This window comes from Ambystoma mexicanum, chromosome 11, assembly GCF_040938575.1.
Source record: "Ambystoma mexicanum isolate Mex_15411 chromosome 11, UKY_AmexF1_1, whole genome shotgun sequence".
Lineage (NCBI taxonomy): Eukaryota > Metazoa > Chordata > Amphibia > Caudata > Ambystomatidae > Ambystoma > Ambystoma mexicanum.
Genome location: NC_090934.1, coordinates 943511825 through 943532590, shown reverse-complemented (window position 1 = coordinate 943532590; position 20766 = coordinate 943511825). Strand labels below are relative to the sequence as shown.

Sequence of the window (20766 nt, the reverse complement as noted above, 5' to 3'; positions counted from 1 at the left end):
GAGCACCTTAACAGGTTTGTTAGGTAGGGAATACCCCATACAATTCAGAAAGATAGGTATTATCCTTTTCTTTAATAAATATTAATCTAATAATGTCTAACAAGAGTCTGTGTCACACACTCATGCATTTTGCCTCCCAGAGTTTTCCATGTAGGTTTGCTACTTTAATTCTCGCCATTGTTATATTTTGCCACACTTGCATTTTGCCTCTCAGAGTATTCCATGTAGGTTTGCTACTTACTTTGAATCTCGCCACTGTTATATTTTGCCAAAGTTGCATCTTACCTCTGGCAGTGTTCACAATGTAGGTTTGCTATGTTAAATCTCGCAACTGGTATATGTTGCCACACTTGCATTTTGCATCCCTTAGTGTTCCATTTAGGTTTGCTACTTTAATTCTCACCACTGTTATATTTTGCCACACTTGCATTTTGCCCCAGAGCATTCCACGTAGGTCTGCTACTTTGAATCTCACTACTGTAATATTTTGCCACACTTGTATTTTGCCTCCCAGAGCGTCCCATGTCGATTTGCTACTTTGAATCTCTCTAATGTTTTATTTTGCCACACTTGCATTTTGCCTCCCAGAGCTTTCCATGTAGGTTTGCTACTTAAAATCTTGCAACTGGTATATTTTGCTACACTTGCAGTTTGCCTCCCAGAGCGTTCCGCGTAGGTTTGCTACTTTGAATTTTGCTACTGGTATATTTTGCCACACTTGCATTTTGCCCCAGAGCGTTCCATGTAGGCTTGCTACTTTGAATCTCACCACTGTTATATTTTGCCACACTTGCATTTTCCCTTCCAGAGTGTCCCATGTCGGATTGTAGGTTTGCTACTTTGAATCTCGCAACTGTTATATTTTGCCACACTTCCATTTTGCCCCAGAATGTTCCACATAAGTCTGCTACTTTGTACTGTAATATTTTGCCACACTTGCATTTTGCCTCCCACAGCGTTCCATATTGATGTGCTACTTTGAATCTTGCCACTGTTTTGTTTTGCCACATTTGCATTTTACCTGCCAGAGCGTTCCATGTGGGTTTGCTACTGTCAGCCTCGCCACTGTTATATTTTGACACACTTGCACTTTGCCTCTTAGTGTTCCATGTAGGTATGCTACTTTGAATCTTGACACTGTTATTTTTTGCTGCACTTGCGTTTTACCTCTGACACTGTTCACAATGTAGGTTTGCTACATTGAATGTCGCAGCTGCTATATTTTCCACACTTGCATTTTGCCACCCAGAGCGTTCCGTGTAGGTTTGTTTGTTACTTTGAATCTCGCCACTGTTATATTTTGCCACACTTGTATTCTGCCTCCCACAATGCTCCCATGATAGTGTTGCTATGTGACTCTTGCCACCGTTATTTTTGCCTTACTCGCATTTTACCTCCCGGACTGTTCAGTCCTTCTTCACCAGACCCTCTTATGCTGCATTCCATAAAACACAGCTGAGTCCCACGGAAAATTCAGTCCAGTAGTTCACATGGCACAATAACCTTGAGATACACACAATTTGATTAATACCTTGCCCTAAACATACATCACCCTTGACCCATGAGCGCTACGATCCATATAATACAACTGAATTCCATGTAACATTTAGTCCCGATGTTCACATAGCTTGACCCTTTGCCACAGCACCTGTCCTCACGCCTTTGCAATATGGGCTGCTGCTGGAGACTTAGCTATTCTCTACCTGCCTTCGATTTGGCAATAAATGCACACACACATTTTACCACTTGTTTCATTACTTTTCAACACAGACCACGGTCTTCCAAAGTGCGCTCATCCACACAGCGCTTCTAGGCCATACCAATGGCAGTAGGCACAATACAAATACCACTAAACATAACATAACATTAGTTAGAGAAGCACAGCAATCTTTTCTTTTCTTCTGTTGCCATATGCTGTCACTTGCTGCACGCTTTCCCTTCACTCCCTCCTCTGGCACAGAATTCACACCTTATAGCAATTCATAATCTGAAGGTAGGACAGGGAAAACCAGGGTTATGAGGTTATGTTATTGTGATTTATCCTGCGCACCACTGCTATTTTCCTGGTATCCAGGTGCTCTGGTGGATATGAAAAGGAAGGACGGTTGGGAGGGCTTAGTTAGTGGGATTGAGAGGGAAAAGCACAAGAGAGCTTTGATGTGCTGTTAGTAGTTTCAGTTTGGAAAAAACAGTCACTGTGTGCTGGTTTGTTTTTAATTGGTAGAAGTTATGTGGTGTTTGCTGCATGAGCGTGTATGGGGTGATTTGTGTGTGATTGGTTTAGTTTCCTGTTGGGTGTTGTGGAGTGTGTGGAGTTTGTGGTGGGTTAAGTTTTTTTTATCTGGGGTGGAGGCATTTGTGTGATTATTTCAGTGTTTGAGGATGAGTATGCAGAGTATTAAAGATTTTTTTGGAGGGTTAGTGGGGAGTCGCCCGAGTCCTTTTGTGAGAGGTTATGCTGATCCCTCGAATTAATATTATTCTGTGGTGATTTGCGGTAGAATTCCTTATTTCTTTGCTTGGCCCTGTTTTGGTTAATTAGATTTCAGTTGTTTTTGGTGTTTCTATTGTGATTTGCTGGCGGTTTCCCCTCAATAATGTTTCCTATATAGCTAGGTGAGTTAAAGAACTATGTTTTTAACAATGTTCTGAATCTTTAGGTGATCTTCTGTTGTTTGTATTTCCTTTTGGAGCGAGCTCCAAAATATTGCCACTATTAAGACCCTCTACAAGGACAGGGGTAAGCATGGGAACACTGCCATATAAAGGAGAGGATTGCAAAAACGGTAAGGGACACTCCAATAAAATCTTCAAAGGCAGGCACAGAAGCTTTTTTGATGTACTTAAGCAAGGGTTTCATCCCCACTTTGGGGTTGCGGGGGTTGGGTCTATTAGAACAATCCAAGCTGCAGTTTCCAGAGACAGAACTAAGGAGAAGTTCATAAAAGAGGAGACTGGCTCTGAGGGCATAGAAGGAAAAAGGGTGAATGGTCAAGTCCTGACACTTGCAGATACCTCTGATAAGTCTTCCATGGATGCTTTTTCATCCTCTGAGCCTTTTCCACCCTAAAGCCCTCTAAATAAAACTCTCATAGAATGTTGACACAAACCTATAATGGGCCTTTTACCACATTCAGGAGAACTCATCAGGAAAGCAGTCAGTGGAAAGACCACCTTCCACCAATAAACCAATGTTGATGGTCTTTACACCACCTTCTATGATCAAACTGCTGTCCACAGACAGAGGTTACCATCGATGATACAGTCATCTTTCCTTTCAGTTGAACCCTCCATCATCAAGCTACCCACGGATACATCAAAAAATTATTTCTAGTGAAAAAGCATAGATTTCTCCAACACACTGAGCTAAAGTAATAGTGATCATGAATGCTATTTTCCATGACACAAACTTGAAGTCCGCCTTGTGGTTAGGTTTCAGTGGCACTTTCAAATGTTCACAGCAAATTGGGTGTTGAGATACTATGTAGACAGTACCGATGAAGTTTATACTACTGATCACCTTGTGGCATTCAGAACTTTGTTGGGAGATGTGATGAATCAAGGGAATTCAACCCTTCTCATTAGGGAGGTGAGCCCGCTCTGTAAAACACCCTCCCTACGGGTAGAGGCAAGTTGGACCTCCCCGGAAGGGACTCTCCCTTAGGCGTCAAGTATCCCCGTTCCTGTGAGGAACTCCCTTCACCAGTAAACATAATGCCATATATAGGTCTGTCAAACCATGTCAACTATCAGGACTGGGCTGAAGAAGAAGATAACTGATGCTATTATTCAAAAGAAAGAGAAACTGTCTCTTTAAGAAAAAGTGACCAATCCACAATGATGAGTGGATTGAAAGAGGAACACTTGTTAAGTATGAGGTGAAAAAGGGAGACCAGCAGCGAGAGAGGAAGGTATTTCCAAGCAGGGGAGGTCCCCTGGTAATGTGAACCTGGGAAGAGGCGGAGCTGCAGGAGGCTGAGTAGCCAGCATAAACGAGAGGAGGTACGAGTTGAATGGGCTCGAGAATTGGTGGTGGCGTGACTGCGAGAGAATCATGGTCGGCAGCCGGCCCGCGCAACTACGCCGATACAACCACAAGGAAGCTGCAACAGACAGATCGGCTCCCCGTTGAGACTTTGAATAAATGAGTGGAGGAGCGACGAGCATATGCAAGACATCGAGGAAGTCAGCTTAATCGTAAGAGCCCCGAAAATGTTTCCTGGTGAGACCGAAGGTGACAGGGAACAAGGGAGACAAGGGAAGATCACAAACAAGTGTTATACACCGCTAACAACTCATCTCTGTACTAATGAAAAAAAACCTGAAGATAAACCTATTGACTTGGAACTGTGATAAGACAATGGGCCTCATTACGAGATTCGCTGTAAAAACCAAAGTTTACCGGCATGGAGGCAATACCGCGTCCGGCTAGCACTGACGCTGCTAATAGCGGCTGATTACGAGAATTCGTACATGTGCGTAGTGGCATTCCAGTATCATCTGTACCGGCATTCCACAAATTACCCTAAAAACTCCAATAGAGGCATCATGCGAAGCGCTAACAATTCCTCCACCTTCGTCCACCCCTAAGTACTGGTCCTGGCAATACCGGAACCGGAAGTAACATCATCGCGCAGGAACGGGAAATGCAACGGTGGCCATCTTGAAAAACACAATCCATTGCAATCCTCGAGACACAGGACCTGGAGCCACACACCACTAGCCACATCTTCTGCTACATCACCAGCACTATGCCTAAGACTATTAAAAAAGGTGCATCCCGCCAGCAAAAGTTGCGCTTCTCAGGGGACGAGTTAAATATGCTGGCAGACACTTTGGCTGAGAATGGAGATGTGGTCTTTGCCTCAGACCTCAGGCGACCTGCCCAGCTAAAGAAAAATGAAACATGGGAGGAAGTGGCACAAAAGGTCAGTGTGGTCGGCACCATACCCCGCCCCGTGAAAGATGTTAAAATAAAAGGTGGGACGACCTACGCCTCCGTATGCGCAATATCCTATCTGCAAATCGGAGCCAGGGTCTGGCTAAAGGGCGGTGTGTCCAACTGCCCCATAAAGCTCACACGATGGGAGGGGAGGAGACTTGTGCCAACACAATAGGCATGGAGGCCATTGAGGGAGTGGGGGACATGGAGCGAGAAGTTCAGTCATCGCCTGATGGAGGTGAGGGTCCACACAAACCACTGTAATGCAAAGTATGATGATGAGCCACAATTGTGACAGTGACATAAGCCAGTGCATGGCCCATCACACACACATGGACACATCCATGCCTAGAAGCTGTCCCCAGCAGCATGTGTCACACTGCACACAGTCCACAACAGACAGGCATGCCACACATCATACAACACCTAACACATGTGTGAACCAGACGTATGCCTGAATAACCCCCCCATGTAGAAAGCACCCTGTATGTCACAACTCCAAGACAGCAAATCATCACATGCGTACAACTGCACTAATACCAATCTGTGCCTGATGCATGTACAACCATCACTGATGCCGTCCCTCTCTCGGTCCCCCACAGTCTCAGATTCCGACAGCGATGCAGAGGACACAGCTGCACAGGCAACGATACCAACCAAAAAAGCCAGGGGCAGGGAGGACAGCAACATTCCATCCACATCCAGGGGCCTAGCCAAGCAACAACAGCCACCCAAGGCAAAGGCAACACTGGATGGCAAGACAAAGGGGTGGCAAAGAACTGCTGCTAAACCAACAGTGGTGAAAGTGGTGGAATCCACTGATCCCGAGCCAGTGCCAGATGGGACACTGTCTGCTGCAAACAGCTCCGTAGGGGAGGCTGCTCCCACAGCACCCCTGAGTGGCAATGAGGGACAGGGCCAGGGCGAGGTATGTGTTCCCTAGGACGACACCCTGTCCATGGATGTGGCAGGCATGGCTTAATATTCCCATGTTGACATGCAGCATTACAGGGGTGGTTTCCCACTGACAATCAGTGTATTCCCTTGGTGGGATTTATTTGTGCACGCTCATGGATGCATGTCCTGTGTTGTGTTTTGATGCAGTCTTTTACATTGTGCATACTCACAGCATGTTACTGCATTGTGTTACAGAGGGTACGGTCTGATGATGTGTAGTGGACGTGTTGAGGGATGTGGGCTGGTTGCAAGTCTGGCATGTTGCCATTGGTGTGCAGCTTCCATCATTTGTATAATGTTTAGGTGTCATGTTCAGTTTGGGATGCTTTGGGCACAGTGTTTTGCAGTATGGGCATTGTCCAGTCACCACCCCAATCACACCCGGGTGGTGTGTGCATCTCCCCACACCCCATTACACTGCCATGTGCCTGTCATGCAACTTACCAAGCAGCCAGGCACGTTGTCCACCATGTCGCTCCAAGTAGAGTGGTATCATGGAGTTCCGCCGGACCATTGCATCATGAGTTGATCCGGGATATCGGGCACAACAAGGTGTGAGGAACTTGCTGGAGTCACATACCATCTGCACATTGACGGAGTGGTATAGCTTACGATTGCGGTACACCACCTCCATGGCATGTGAGACGCCCAATTCCACATGGGTGCAGTTGAGGGCACCGATCCAATTGGGCATGCCTGCCAGTGCATGGAAGCCAATTTTGGTGTCAAAGATCACCCGGGCAGTCCGTGGTAGAGATATGTAGTTGCTTGAGTGCTTCAGGAGGGCATCCAGCACTTGGTTCAGCATGCGTGAAAATAAAGGTTGTGATATGTCATGCATCTGACCCACTGTGTGCTGGTAGGTTCCTGTGGCCAGGAAGTGGAGCACAGAGACTGCCTTCAGCAGAGGGGGGATGGTGGTGCGTATTTCAATCAGGCTGACAATGTTGTGTGTATCATGTCCACAATGGTGGTGATGGTGTCCCGGTCCAGGCGGTACAGGGTGTGGATCTGCTCAGGGGTTAAGTTATAAGGACTGGCTCTGATGCGAGGGATTGGAAGCTGCCTGCGTGGTACCAATGGCTGCACTGGTGTAACTTGCTGGGCCTGTCTCCCCCTCCTTCTCCTCTGTAGTGCCTGTTGTTGCTAATGGTGTAGCAATGCTAGCATGTCCTTCAGCCCCAATATCGCAACAAGTGGAATCATTTTGGTGTGGGAAGGGGTGTGGTGTGTGGGTGTGCTCTTTTTGTGCTGGGCCAGACACCATTGCCTCCACCTGTACTGATTGTGTGCACGTGTGGCAGCTGGGAACACAGCACATTGCTATTAGCGGGTGATCTGCGATGCCGGTGATGCCGGCATTGCGGTATCCATTATTACCGCCTTCGGGATGCCGGTAGATGCATGTCCGTGTTGCTTGTGATGTCCTCCTGTTAGCAGCATCCATGTATTGCCGGCCCCAAGGGCTGCGTGCCCGCACGCATGCCAGTACGGAGGTGCACGGTCTCAGCGGTGGCGCTAATACCGGGTTGTCTGCTCGTAATAGGCCGGAGCGGTATGCAGTGCCTTTATTCCCTTACCAGCATCGTTTTTCCATTACCACGAATCTCATAATGAGGCCCAATGAGTAGAGCTATACCACTGTCTGAAGGAGAGTTGAATGGAAGTGGTATAGTGGAATATCCTTGTTGAAGGTCAACTGTGACAGTCTTAGAAACAGAGCAATAGTGATCCCTGGAGGGGAGGATAATGGAAATGTGATATCCTTGTTAAAACCGAACTGTAAATACAAGGAAAGGTAAAATAACGATCCCAAAAAGGGAGTTGAAGGAGAGTGAGAAAAGCTTAACATCAGCATTAAGGAACTTAAGTGTTTTGGATTAGAAACAGAAAGACACACAGATACCGGAAGGAGGAAATGATAAAGTGAATAACTCTTTGTCCTGGAAAGAAAGAAAGATAAGACCTGTGTCCCAAGCAGAAGAGTCGGACCTAAGAAAGAAATAATATGAAGAGCTGAACACCAAAGCGGTCTTTATGATAAATCAATCTGAATCAAAGTAAAATCACATCTAAAGTGAAGACTACATATAGAACCATGAGGAAAGAATTGAATGAACTGATCGAAAGACTTACCAAGAACTATTGAAAAAATACATATTGAGAAGACAAGCGCTAGAAGCACTGAGCAGGAGAAGGGAGTCATTCTCCTGCCCCTTTATTTTGTTTGTAATAGTGATATCGTCAGATAGAGTTAGTTTTTGGACATGGACATATTCTTTTTGGACGTTGGAAAGGATGACTGACGAACACCTTTAGTTATTCCTTTAGGTATGGAATACCCTATAGCCATAGGAATAGTTAGGTTTGACCCTAATTATTTAATACACCTTGTTAAAAAAAGGCCCATAAAGAGTCTGCATCGTTCTTCTGACCCGTCACACAGTCCAGCCAATCACCTTGCAAGGGCCCACTCCTTGCGTTGTAGCATATGCCATAACCTTTGGCGTCTGACTGCAGGGACGCTGAGCCAGGACCCTGTGGCTCTCAATCCGATGGGAAGCAGAGTGTGGCTTTAAATGCTGTGGTGTTGCATACCGGATATCTGAAGGTCTGCGACATGCAGACCGCTCCATACTTTCCCGATGCATTTCAGCCTCAGTGTGGTTTTTAAGCATGAAAACATCAGTGGTACAGGAAGCTCCGCAATATCACTTTCAGTAAGTGGCGATCAGCCTCTCTCTCTGAATCCCTTCTTTCTTATTGCTCTGTTCTGAATACCCAATGCTGGAGAAGAAGTAGTTACATACATGAAGTGCAAGTGTATGTTTAAAGGAAGATGAAGATCACTTCCATGGGCAGAGCTTAATCCTTTTGTCCTAATTGCTCTGGAGGAAAGGGACTGAAGTGAGGTGGATAAGGTGCTTTTTAAAACATTATTCTTACTATGCTGTGCCATTGATTCATTCCAAAGATTATTTTATCTTGCCGACGGAGAAGTATTTGAAGCACAGCATATCCGTCAAAGAAAGATACCAATACTGGAGTACTAATGTTACAGGTAAGTAACTAATTCTTACCAAGTCCTGAAGTGCAAGAATCTTTTGAATGTATTTCCTTATATTAGCTTTCATGTCATGCAGCCCTGCTAATCAGACCATGGCTGTGGTTGTGATTTCTAGCCTGCAATCCTTCAGTACAAGGAACCTGTTTTGATAAATACACAATTTGCTCTCTTGTTTTTTCAGCTTTGCAAAAAAAGCCCATTTTTTGTTGATGCTGACCTACAGCCGAATGATGACGGTGGCAGCGGCACTGACATGAAACGTGTCATCCTGCGCTATGCTAGCAAGGTAAGAAGATCAAAACCTAAAGAGTGTGCCTGCTTTCTCAGATGTCCGCTCTTTAACCTTTAACTACAGGTGTTTTATCCCTGCCTACCCTTTCTCATCAACTTTGAACTTCCTTCTCTCTGATTTAAATTGTGAAATTGCCTGCATTCATGTATCCATCTTACAAAGCACAGTCCTGCGTAAAGGCCTTCACACATCCATAAAGTGCAGATAGAAAAACTATATAGTATATAGTCTCTCATTCACCACAAACATAGTGCTACTCATTCATACTAAGAGCACATGGGTTTCCTAATGCGTGTGGTGGTAACGACAAATATGTGTTGTTTAAATAACTCCTATTTTTGAAACACCTACTAATTTTGAGTAGAGATTTCATGGAATATTTATCATATGATGTATGAAGAAGGTACTGTCTGGCTTGTTGGACCCATATTTGTTCCATGCCTTACTTGTTATGTACACTGAACGGAAAACATTCAACTTAATCTCAACTCATATCTGGCTGCATTTTAAGAAAAGGAGGCAGTTCATATGCTGCTTGCTTTTGCCTTGATCGTCATACTTAAAATGAGGCCTGTCAGTATAACAATGTGCTTTGTACCCCTAACAGAGAACACGATAAGACAAGCATTAGCAAATTCAGTTCCCTATTATTCTGCATAGTGCATGTAAACATGGAATGCACACATGAAGGTGGAGAGCATCTTATTTATGAAGCCTTTCCGCTGCTTCTCCAAGACACTCACATTAGCAATTACAGCTTTTGGTGTTTTGAAATCACATCTGGATGATTATCAAAGTCCCAGGGTTCCTGTAAAAAGACATTATTGAAATGCCAAGAATCTAAAAATGTGCAGCCCAGCTCATATTCACACTGATGCCATGACCACATCATGCTGTCACAAAATAGCCTTCACTTGTGCCTGATTTAAGAAAAAACACAGTCTAAAGCTAGTGCTGTTCAGCTGGAGGCCCTGAGGCCCAGAACATGTCAGAATTTTAGGTTATCCCTCATTATTATTCATTAGATACATATGCATACAATAATTCTAAATGCATGCACATTTTCTCATGAATATTAATGAGGGATATCTTCAAAACCTGTCTGGTTTGCAGCCCTCGGGGCCCTGTACACCCTCAGATTCTAAACCCTTGTGCCTAGCATAAAAAGATCTCCATGGCTGCAACTGGGATACCCATTGCGATGATGAAGGCGAGCAAAGGTTGGCGGAAGCAGGTGAATATGGCAATGCGCAGAAAGATGTAATGCAAGAGGAGCAGGACCCCATCCTGAAAGACATGTTTAATGATCTAAAAAATGCTACAGTATCTTATGCCATAAGAGTGATGCTCTTACTAATAGAATGGAAGTGCCACAGCACAGAGTGTAGCAACTTTGCAGGTGTCTTAATGAAGTTGAGCAAAGAGTGTCTTGAAACCCAATGCGATAAACACGAAAAGTGTCTGCACTTAAAGCTCCAAATGAAGATTATGATCGAGATTGTGTTGCAATGTCATCCGTCTAGACACCTAATGTCAGCCATTTCGGAACCTACTCTCCATCTACCGACCGGACAGAAAGAATTTGCGGGGAGAATCTATTCGTGTACATGCTTCTACAGTTTCCAACACCCTCCAGCCACACATACTAAATTACGATTCCCTTGAGCTTGAAGAGTCGTACCACATACATTTTCATTCGAGGTGGCCACAAGCACCATTTCACTCTTTGGGGAAATGGGGCGGCGATGGGGAGTCTAAACGTACAGTGAGACATTTACAGCTTTCAATGATAAATAATGTTGCACCCTGCTCTACAGACAATTAAGATTGACCATAACACCTGCTAACAAAATTGCAGATATTGCAATCCTCCTTCCTGGGTCCTTTTTTGATAATCATAAACATTGAACAGCTCTGCTTTACAAGCAAGCTCTCTAAACTCCTATTAAAATATTAGATAGAAAATAAATTATATTTTTTAAGTAATAACAGTGCAACATTTAAATATTAAACATAATAAATATTAAACATAATAAAAATGGAATTTAACCTAGTTTTCTTATTTTTGTCTAATTTTACACCATTGGAATATATCTGTGCGCTTAGATACGTTTGTTTTTCAATGTAAGACATTAGAAAAGCTACATTAGAAAAAAGCCACCATGCATAAAAAGATTGAGATGCAAACTGAAAACACACGACACTGCCATTTAAAAGCAGACAGCAGTTACTCATTAACATCATGTTCTGAGATGGCAGTTGGAATCAGTTCTTCTTTCCAACCATGTAGGGGATATTGCACAACTTTGCCTAAAAGCCATTTTTTGAGGGCTATGTTCACTTTTTTTCCTCTTGATTCTTACTTCACTTGATTTCCCTGCTGTTTGTCATCTAGCTAGGGTATTTTTAAGACAAAGTCAGGTGTTTTTTGCCTTTTTACCTGAGAATATTCCTAGTGACAGTCCTCAGAAATTTAACTTTTTGAAAAACGTGCCTCAACTGGAAGCAAAAAGTTGGTACTGCAGCCCTGAGGAAGTACTCCTTGATGAGTTTGAAACACATGTTGGTGGCGAGACCGGTAAAGAATATATGCTAAACCTGAATTTTGTCAGATTCTGTTTAAATGTATGTGAAATACCAGTAATAGTAATATAGTTTGGCACAATTGGTCTAGTGTTTAGTTGGCGTTTTGTTTATAGTGACATTGGGTTAGTGTCACTTTTCTGGACCAGTGCTGGCCTTTCCCCTTTAAATCCAGAAAAAGTAGACGGTCAGAGTAGCTCATTGGAGTACGCACCCATTATAGTGTATTTTGATAGATACATTCATGCCACTGCTAATATACCCAGACCATTCAGGGTTCATTCTGGCTAGAGGGACAGTGGATATTGTTCAAAGAGTGCTGCACCTGGTAGACAAGGCACATTGGAATCCAGCCCACTCTCTTCTCCTGGCGCTGGACACTGAAAAAGCTTTTGATAGTGTGGCTGGGGATTCCTGGAAGCAGAGGCGTTGCTAGGGGGGGGGCTAAAGGGGCTATAGCCCCTGGTCTTTTGGTTGTAGCCCCGGATAGAACTCAGCGGCCACAAGCAAAAGGCTATAGCTAGCCCCGAATCCCGCCAGCCAAGACATTAGCTTAGCCCCTGCTCTTGCCTAGACCTAGCAACACCCATGCCTGGAAGCCAGATTAAAGCATTTTAATTTCAGACCAAGTATGTGAACTATGATTCTGCCCATCTATGAACAATCAACCTCGCGCCTTTTGGTAAATGGCGACCTGACTACACCAATTAATTTGAGCTCTCTCCCATCCTATTTGCCTTGGTGATGGAGCCATTGTCTAACCGGATCCGAGCCCAGGAAAATATCCACGGTATAAAGTTTTGAAATACCTATCATAAATTCAACCTCTTTGCGGCAGATGCAATTCTGTCCATAACAAACCCATACGTGTATCTTTCTATCATAGAGCACAAACTACAACAGTTCTGGCGGCTCAGCAGCATTCAGATAAATTACTCAACATCAGAAATCTTAAATCTTATTGTCCCGCCGGCTCTGCAGACCAGGTTAGGATTCCAGTTCCCAGATACATGGTCACCAAGGATGATACAATACTTAGAGATAAAAATAACACCCAATCTGAGTGACTTATGGAAGGTCAACTATCCCTCGCTGATAGCCGAGATACAGAACATCTTGAGAGGGTGGAGTGCTCTGTGACTCTTGTGGTTTGGGAGGATAGCAGCCATTACAATGAGTGTCCTTCCCTGTCTGTTCTTTCTCTTCCAATCAGTCTCTATTCCCAAACCTAATCTTACTATTAAGAGCTGGAGAGTCAATAGGTAAACCCTATGCGCAGCTAAGGAAAAGGGTGGTCTTGTGTTCCCTAAACTTCTAAACTACTACTGGGCGGCAAAAGTGAGACCTATGGTGGATTGGGGTCAGAGAGCTTCCGGTAAAATATGGTCCAGATGGGCACGCAGTAGCAGGCCGATATGCCCTGGATGCCCAAGTCTCAGAGGGCACGGGGACTCTTCTCCAACATGATCATGAAGGCTACGTTGGATGCTTGGGACGGAATCACTAAATTGAATTGAAGGGTTCAACCTCTTATCCCCTCACCATTCACGCTGGTCCTTCATAATGAAGACTTAACACCAGGGTTCAATTGATATGGAATGCATTGAATTGGGCCGCAAAAGGTTTAACCAAAGTAGGGTAACACCTCTCTAAGGGGTCTGTGGGATTCTTTGAGGATTGCAAGTGGGAAATGGGTCTTGCAGAAGGGGAGAGATTGCAATACCTCCAGGTTTGACACTGGGCACTACACCCTCCGAATCCGAATAGAGAGGTAGCAACTGGAAAGCTTACCCTGCTAGAAACAATATTCCAACTCCTTATGATATGATGTGAATAGTTTATTTATATAGCGCCTATACACAATGTGTTTCAAAGCGCTTCAAGGCAAGGGAGGGAACAAGGGAAAAACAATGACATTCTTACAGGCCATGAATAGTAAGGATGTGACATTAACTATCTTTCTCGGCCTGACGACATTTCAGATAGTGCAAGAGCTAAAACATAGATAAGGAAGGGAGGGGGAGAGTGGGAAGGAAATGGAAACAGACAGGCGACTACCGTACTAGGCCTGACAACATTTCTGGTAGAGCCGGAAAAAAAACAAGAGGTGAGGGAGAGGGGTGCAGAAAGGTAGGGGAGGAACAAAACAAGCGACTATCATATTAGGCCTGATGACATTTCAGATAGTGCTGGAGGGGTTTTGGGGAGGAAAAAACCAGTAAGGGGAAGGAGGAGGAGACAGACGAGGTTGCTATCTTTTTTTTTTTTATTTTGTTTTTATTGGTTATATTACAAACCTTTAAAAAGAAAGAAGCAAGAAGAAAGGAAAGAAGACAAAACCAAGCTATGCATTCTACATTCATCTCAAATCGATACCAGTCCTCCTCCCATCATCTGGTTCCCATAACTTGTACTAGATGCGGATCTCAGGATCTCACAACGAGCGGGATCACCGGGCTATCGTGTAAACGTTCCTTTATAGCACGAAGGAAGGAAATCAAAGCATATAACAACGCTCTGTTTGCTCCATCAAACATAGCTTTCCACCAGTCATCACGAGTGAGGCACTTAGAGTTCATTATTAGTGGGTTGAAAATGTTAATTCTCTCAGACTCAAACTCGGAGCACGTTATGATAAGGTGTTTAAGTGATTCCTTTGTGTTAGAACAGAATCGACACACAAGGTCCGAGTCCGAAGATTGGGACCAGTAGCAAAGACGTTCTTTAGTTGGCATAGCGTTCAGCCTAAACTGAAGGTAGGCGGCCCGGGCCCACTGGTCCGGGAAGCAAGCTAGATATGGAGCTACGTTTCCGTAAGCTCTTGCTTCGGCCGGTACTTCACGCATCGATTTAGATTTAGCTCTTTTGTCGCAAGTCTGGATCCAGTCATTTCGCCAAAGTTTCAGTTTTGCGGCATCTGGATTTTCGAGCAGCAATTGCATCGAAATGTCATAGAAACAGAGTACATCATAACATGTCTTATTCCATTGAAATGCAATTGTGGGTGCTTTGGCGAACTGTAGGCTGTGAAGAATCTTCATCTGAGGCAAAACGGTGTTAAGGTTTACTTTCCTGAAGATGCTTAGAAGATTCCAAGCGACCCTCGCTTGCATCGATATATAGCCAAGTTCATATCTAATGCAAACAGTGGAGGTGCCTTTGGGTAGGTGGAGAACCCTGGTCCAGAAGATGTTTTCTAGGGAATTCCACATTTCAAACCCACATCCAAAGGCATTTTCGCCAGCATAAATTAGAGAAGGTACCACCTTCTGCTGAAAGAAGGTTAACGTCGGTCTTAAGGTAAATTTCCCAAATTTTTTGTTGATTATGGCTGCTTGGCACGCCAATTGACGGCATTTGTTCTTCACGGAGTCCACCCAGGGAGCGTCATTTCTGCTGGCACTTAGTTGCATTCCTAAGTATCTGGTGTTAAGAACGCGTCCGATGGGTTCTTTGTTCACGTACCAGTTGAATTTTTGCCTGTTTAAATTGGAACCTTGCAGTCTTTCAAGGACCATTATTTCGCATTTCCTTCTATTGATAACTAACCCGTTATCTGTTAGGTATTTTTCCACGGCATTTAGTTTGCGCTGTAAACCTATGGGGGTTGAGTCTATCAAAATGATATCATCTGCATAGACTAAATAGTCCACATGGGAGCCATGGAGTTTTGGCGGGAACGTGCGTAGGCCACTAAATACGTCCTTGATGTCGGATATGAACAAATTAAATATGGTTGCTGCAAGCGGGCAGCCTTGTTTGACACCTCGCGAGGTGTTGATGGGTACAGATAGATTGCCTTTTTGATCTAGGCGGACTCTGATGGTCGTGTTCGTATGGAGTTCATAAATAGCGGCCAGCAGACTTGCAGGGCAATTCCATTTGGTCAGTTTAGTCCAGAGTAGATCTCTGTTAATACTGTCGAACGCCTGAGACAAGTCTACCAAGGCGAGATAGATCTTGGTATTGGAACGCAAGGCTTCCATTTTCAGTAGGTTTAGTATTAATAGGTTAATGCCGCAGCCCAAGCCTTTGACGAATCCCGTTTGTCTAGGGTCCATCTGATTGCATTTTGTTGACCACTCAGTCAGTTTTTGTTGAAGGAGAGTGGCATAAACCTTGCCCAGTACGTCAAGAAGTGCAATGGGTCTATAGTTCTTAGGATTCCAACGATCGCCTTTTTTAAAGATAGGTATGATCACTGCTGATTTCCAAGACAAAGGGGTCTTGCGGTTGTTGACGATTCTTTTGAACAGTAGCTCACAAAAGGTAGTCCATAGTTCAGGTTGGAGCTTGAGCGTAAAGTTTGTTAAGCCATCAGGACCGGGGGCTCTAGAGTTGTGTAAATTCCTAATGACTCTCAATATTTCCTCATAATCAAAGGTCAAGTCCCAAAGTGGCAGCGCTGGTGGGCTCCAATCAGCGACCTCATTATTGTTACAAAAGAGGTTGGTATAAAAAGATACCCACTCAGACTCAGAGACCAGGTTTGCCTGGAGTGCATGTTGAGGAGCAAAGTTGTCCTTTATCAGTCTCCAATAATCAGCAGCATTAGAGCTCTTCATTTTTGATAGCATCAACTCCGCATCATTCTGTAGCATAATAGATTTATGGGACTTAAGCCAGTTCTTATAGCTTTGTTTGAAATTTTTTATAAGCCCATTTGCAGCACTTGATGTTTGTTTGTGGGTCGATCTTATCTGCCAACGTAGGAGACGTTTCCGTTGTTGCACTTCAAGATCAAATTTATGTTTTGGAAAAAAAAGACTATTGGCCATGTGATTTTTGCGTTCTTGATATTGTGTTAGGAGGTGGCTGTATTCCGTGAGTTCGGAAATCTGGAGACCTTTCAAGATATTACCTGTCTCAGTGTGGTCTAGTTTTAGGCGAATCCTACAGACTCCTGTTCGAGTTGGAAAGGCCCAGCGATCTTGAGGTCTTATGTCAGTTGCCGCAAATGTCAGTACCACCATCTCGTGATCGCTGTGTTGCATTGATCGGACGGACAGTCTGGATGTTTTCGTATGAATCCCACTGGAGACAATGATATAATCCAAGGTTGAATTTAGGTCGCCTCTTCTCCACGTGGGGGCAGCAGGAATATCGCCTACCGTTTGACCATTCAATATCATCAAGTCGCGTAGTTCCATTTCCAGAGACCATTGAGTTGCCAATTGAGATTCTAAATTGTTGACAGTCTTCTTGTGACCTAGTGTGTCCTGATGGTCAAGACAATCGATATTAAGGTCTCCACAGACTATTAAGTTAATTAGGGGGCAGGCTTCAATCTGCTCGTCCAACGCCTTGGTGACTTCATCTATGAAGTTTGTAGTTCCACTGGCCGCGTGGTTCCAGTACAGATTAAAGATGCAGATGTTAGTTGACGCATCAGCAGCCATGCTGCCCACCCCGACCGTGGTCACTTGAATAAATGGAGAAATATCAATTGAGTTTAGGATCCGAAGACCTGAATTAATCCTAACGGCTACCAGAAGGCCTGACATTGGTCTTCCTCTAGTCTGTTTGAAGGCTGGAATATAGGCAGTTTCAAATCCTTCCAGAATGGGTTTTTCACGTAGCCATGTCTCCTGTAGGCAAATAAGGTCCAAGTCATCGGCCCAGGTGGTATTAAACAGATGAGTGAAGCCCCTTGTGTTCCATGATCCCAGAGTAAGGGTTTTGTTGCTGGAAGGGTGTTTGAGGACCTGGCGTTAGCGAGGCGTGATATTATTTAAAGATTCAGCAATCCACGCCCATTCCTTCTCTTGACCCCTCGGCAGCATATCAGACCCTTGCAAAACTTCAGTATGATGTGTTTGACTGGGACCTGAGATTGTAATCTTGATGTTTTTTAAGCTAGATGTCTCGTTCACGGACTTGCTGGTATTCTGTGCCGGAGGGAAGGATGTTAAGTGCGGAACTTCAGTGACCCTCTCACAAGAGCGATCAGATGGGTTATTGTAGTCTCTTCCGACCTCCAGCAAGATCGCAGCTTTATTCAGAGCTTCTTCTGGAGTCCGTGTAGGGGCTAGGGAAATGTCAAAGCCCAGCGACATTAAAACTGGTCCGGCTTGGAGCAGTGTATCAGCTATCAATTTGGACTGGACATGTAGAATAACTGCATCATTTTTGCTTTCTTCAAGAAATTCTACAATTTTTAGATCACCAGATTCTATTGCTCGCAGGCTCGGTACTAGATGACAAAGCCATAACACATTATGGCGATTCATTATTAAGTCATCAGCAGAGTCGATACGTTCTAGAAGTACTTGGTGGTAAGTAGGCTCATTCTTCCAATATTTGTTCTTGAGGGATTCGTTTGTTGTTTGCTTACTCAATGATAAGTTTCTTTGCGACCCCCCAGTAGCCTTGGGTTGCAGCAACTTAGGCAGGATACCCCTAGAATTAGAGCCAGATAAGTCATTTTTAGCAGCTACCGAGGATGACAGGTTGACACAAGGAGCAGAGGGAACTAGTGACTCAGGATCTTCCATCTTGGATTGGCCAGTGTTGCGTGGGTCACACGTTTTACGGCGTTTCTCCTCTAAAGTCATGAAGGGTTGCGACCAGGTGTCCGAGTCGTCTATGGGAGTTGTGGATTGGCCAATTTTTTCACCTAGGGATACAATTCTGGAGGACTTTGAGGCGGGCGCTTGTGGATGAGTGAGATTATGTCCAGATGGATTTACTCCAGTATCAGGCTGGTTAGTCATGTGAGGACAAGCAGCACTCAAAAGACCGGTTGAATTGCCAGGCTGCTTGTGTACATTGAGAGGGCTCGCCGGTAGAGTGTCAAACTCAGCAGCATTCTCCACGTCCTCAACTAAATCCTCTTCGTATACAGACATGTTTAACAGGTCCTCAGATGTGCCACATAAATTGATTGTGGGATCTGCGATCAGGTCCAGATTGTTAGATGCAGCATTTAACGGAGGGTCTGATGCACCCTTTGTTCCTTTTGAGATTGTTTTATTAACAATTACATTCACCGTTTTTATGTTACGCAAAAATTTCCTGGAATGATTACCTCGGTTCCTTTTTTTTGTTAGTATGTTTTTTGATTTTTTGGCTTTGTTGCCTCCACAGTTTCCAGTTTTTGGACCTGTAATGGGGCCGTTCGTGGGTGCTTAAAGATGTCATAGACTTCAACAGCGGCGTCTTTTCCGTGATTTTGTGCAATATTGGACCCCTCTTTAGTAGAATCAGGAGCAAGATTTTGATTGGAGGAGGCAGCCAATTGAAAGTCCAGAGGAGGCGAGTTCGCTGCGGCTTGAATTTCCACAATAATGGCCTGAGCATTGGTCAATTGAGGAGGAATTGGATCAATGGCAGAGGGAGCAAACTCGTCCGTTTGCGAGTCTACAAAGCATGGAGCCGGCAGCGACAAATATTGATCCTGACCGGCTTCTTGCGGCGCTTTTTCATAACAGGCCAGCTTATTTACACTTCGCTTTGATTCAATAGCAGTGGCCTCTGCTATTTGGGCACATGTGGCTAGTGGGATCCGATCAGATGAACAGGCTACAGGTTTGTCTGGAGTCTGGGAGCACGGTAATCGTTTATCTTCAGGAATTCCAATATAGCCAGGCTTGTCGATTTTTTGTTGAAAAAGATGTAGAGCCTGTTTTGCCACTTCAGCCAATAATTTTCTATCCAAAAAGGCGTTTTTGTTACTGTCTATTAGTGCACCTAACGCCAATTCAGCCTGTTTGTCAGTGTGCAGAGAAGTATTTTTTAAGGTCGTCTGAGAGATCTCCAGTTCAGCGATCTTTGTATTCATGCCAGAGATTAAGGCTGTTAGGTCTTTCAAGTTGTCATTAATGTGTTCGTACATTTTCAAATATGGAGCCAAAGCAAGAGTAGTAGATGACATAATAATCGTCTGAATTTCTTGCATGGTTGGTAAGGGGCGATCGTTTCCAGAGCTGACCGTTGGGAGGCCTGTGGATCGCCTTTTATTCAACGGAAGGCGTCTGATTTTTGGAAAAGGACGCTCCATAAATGATGAGTCCGATAAAGATGAATCTGACGTAGCGTCGGAATGGGAACCCATGATTGAAGAGCTATTTTGCGAAATAGGAGAATCAGCTCTTTTTGCTGAAACAAGTTTCTTCTGTGAGCACTTGATGTTCGGAGAGAGGCTCGAGCGTCTGTGTTTTCTTTGATTCACCTTGGTCATAGATACGCTCTGCGGAGGACTTTTATCCCACAGTACAGGAGGGGGCGCCTCGACTACAGGGATCGTGGATGCCCTGACATGGGCTGTAGCACCCGGCGTAAAGTTATTTAATGCCGAGTTGTTCAATCTGTTTTTATTCAAATGTTTGAGGTCCATTAACAGCTTATTCACAACTTCCAAGGAATTTCTTCGATTGGTAGAGTCTTTTCCATGCTGGGCCGGCAACCTCTCCCGCTCAGCGGTTGTAAAAGAGCCACGGGAGAATGATTCCGGCTCCAGATTTTGCTCTGGTTTGTCCGCTTCGTTGAATGTAAAAGCTGTGTCAGGGAGATAAACATCAGGCGTTGTGTTCTGTAGCGTCATAGGTGACGGTAACAGCTTTTCATGTGCACTGTAAAATCTTGTACGCGGAGAACTGCTGCTTATTTCTTTTGGCATTAGAGCGCAAGCTGCGTCGCATGCACCTGGGCTCTTTGGAAGAGGCTGGTCGTCCGACGTTACGTCAGTAGACTTGCGAGGAGGCATTAGCACAGTGCCACAGACCTGTTGCGTTGTACTACTGTTATGTGGTGCAGCAAAGGATGGAAGTACAGCAGAGCCACATGTTGGGGCCGAGGTGATCATCACTATCGGAGAAGTCTGAACTTCATATTGTTTATCACATTTATCAGATGGCTCATCATGTTTACATTGACACGGGGAGTGGGATGGGGCGTCATGGAGGGTGTCCATTTGGAATGGACTAG

The 20766-nt window shown here is 44.5% G+C and overlaps 1 protein-coding gene across 1 annotated transcript in view; it reads left to right on the top strand.

Annotated features, from left to right (window-relative positions):
- LOC138505078 (mucin-5B-like) overlaps positions 1-20766 on the top strand; it is a 2064041-nt gene that overhangs the window by 214054 nt on the left and 1829221 nt on the right. The window contains exon 7 of the mRNA XM_069625397.1: positions 9148-9252. Coding sequence (XP_069481498.1) covers positions 9148-9252 — 105 coding nt within the window. The remainder of the gene's footprint in view (positions 1-9147; positions 9253-20766) is intronic.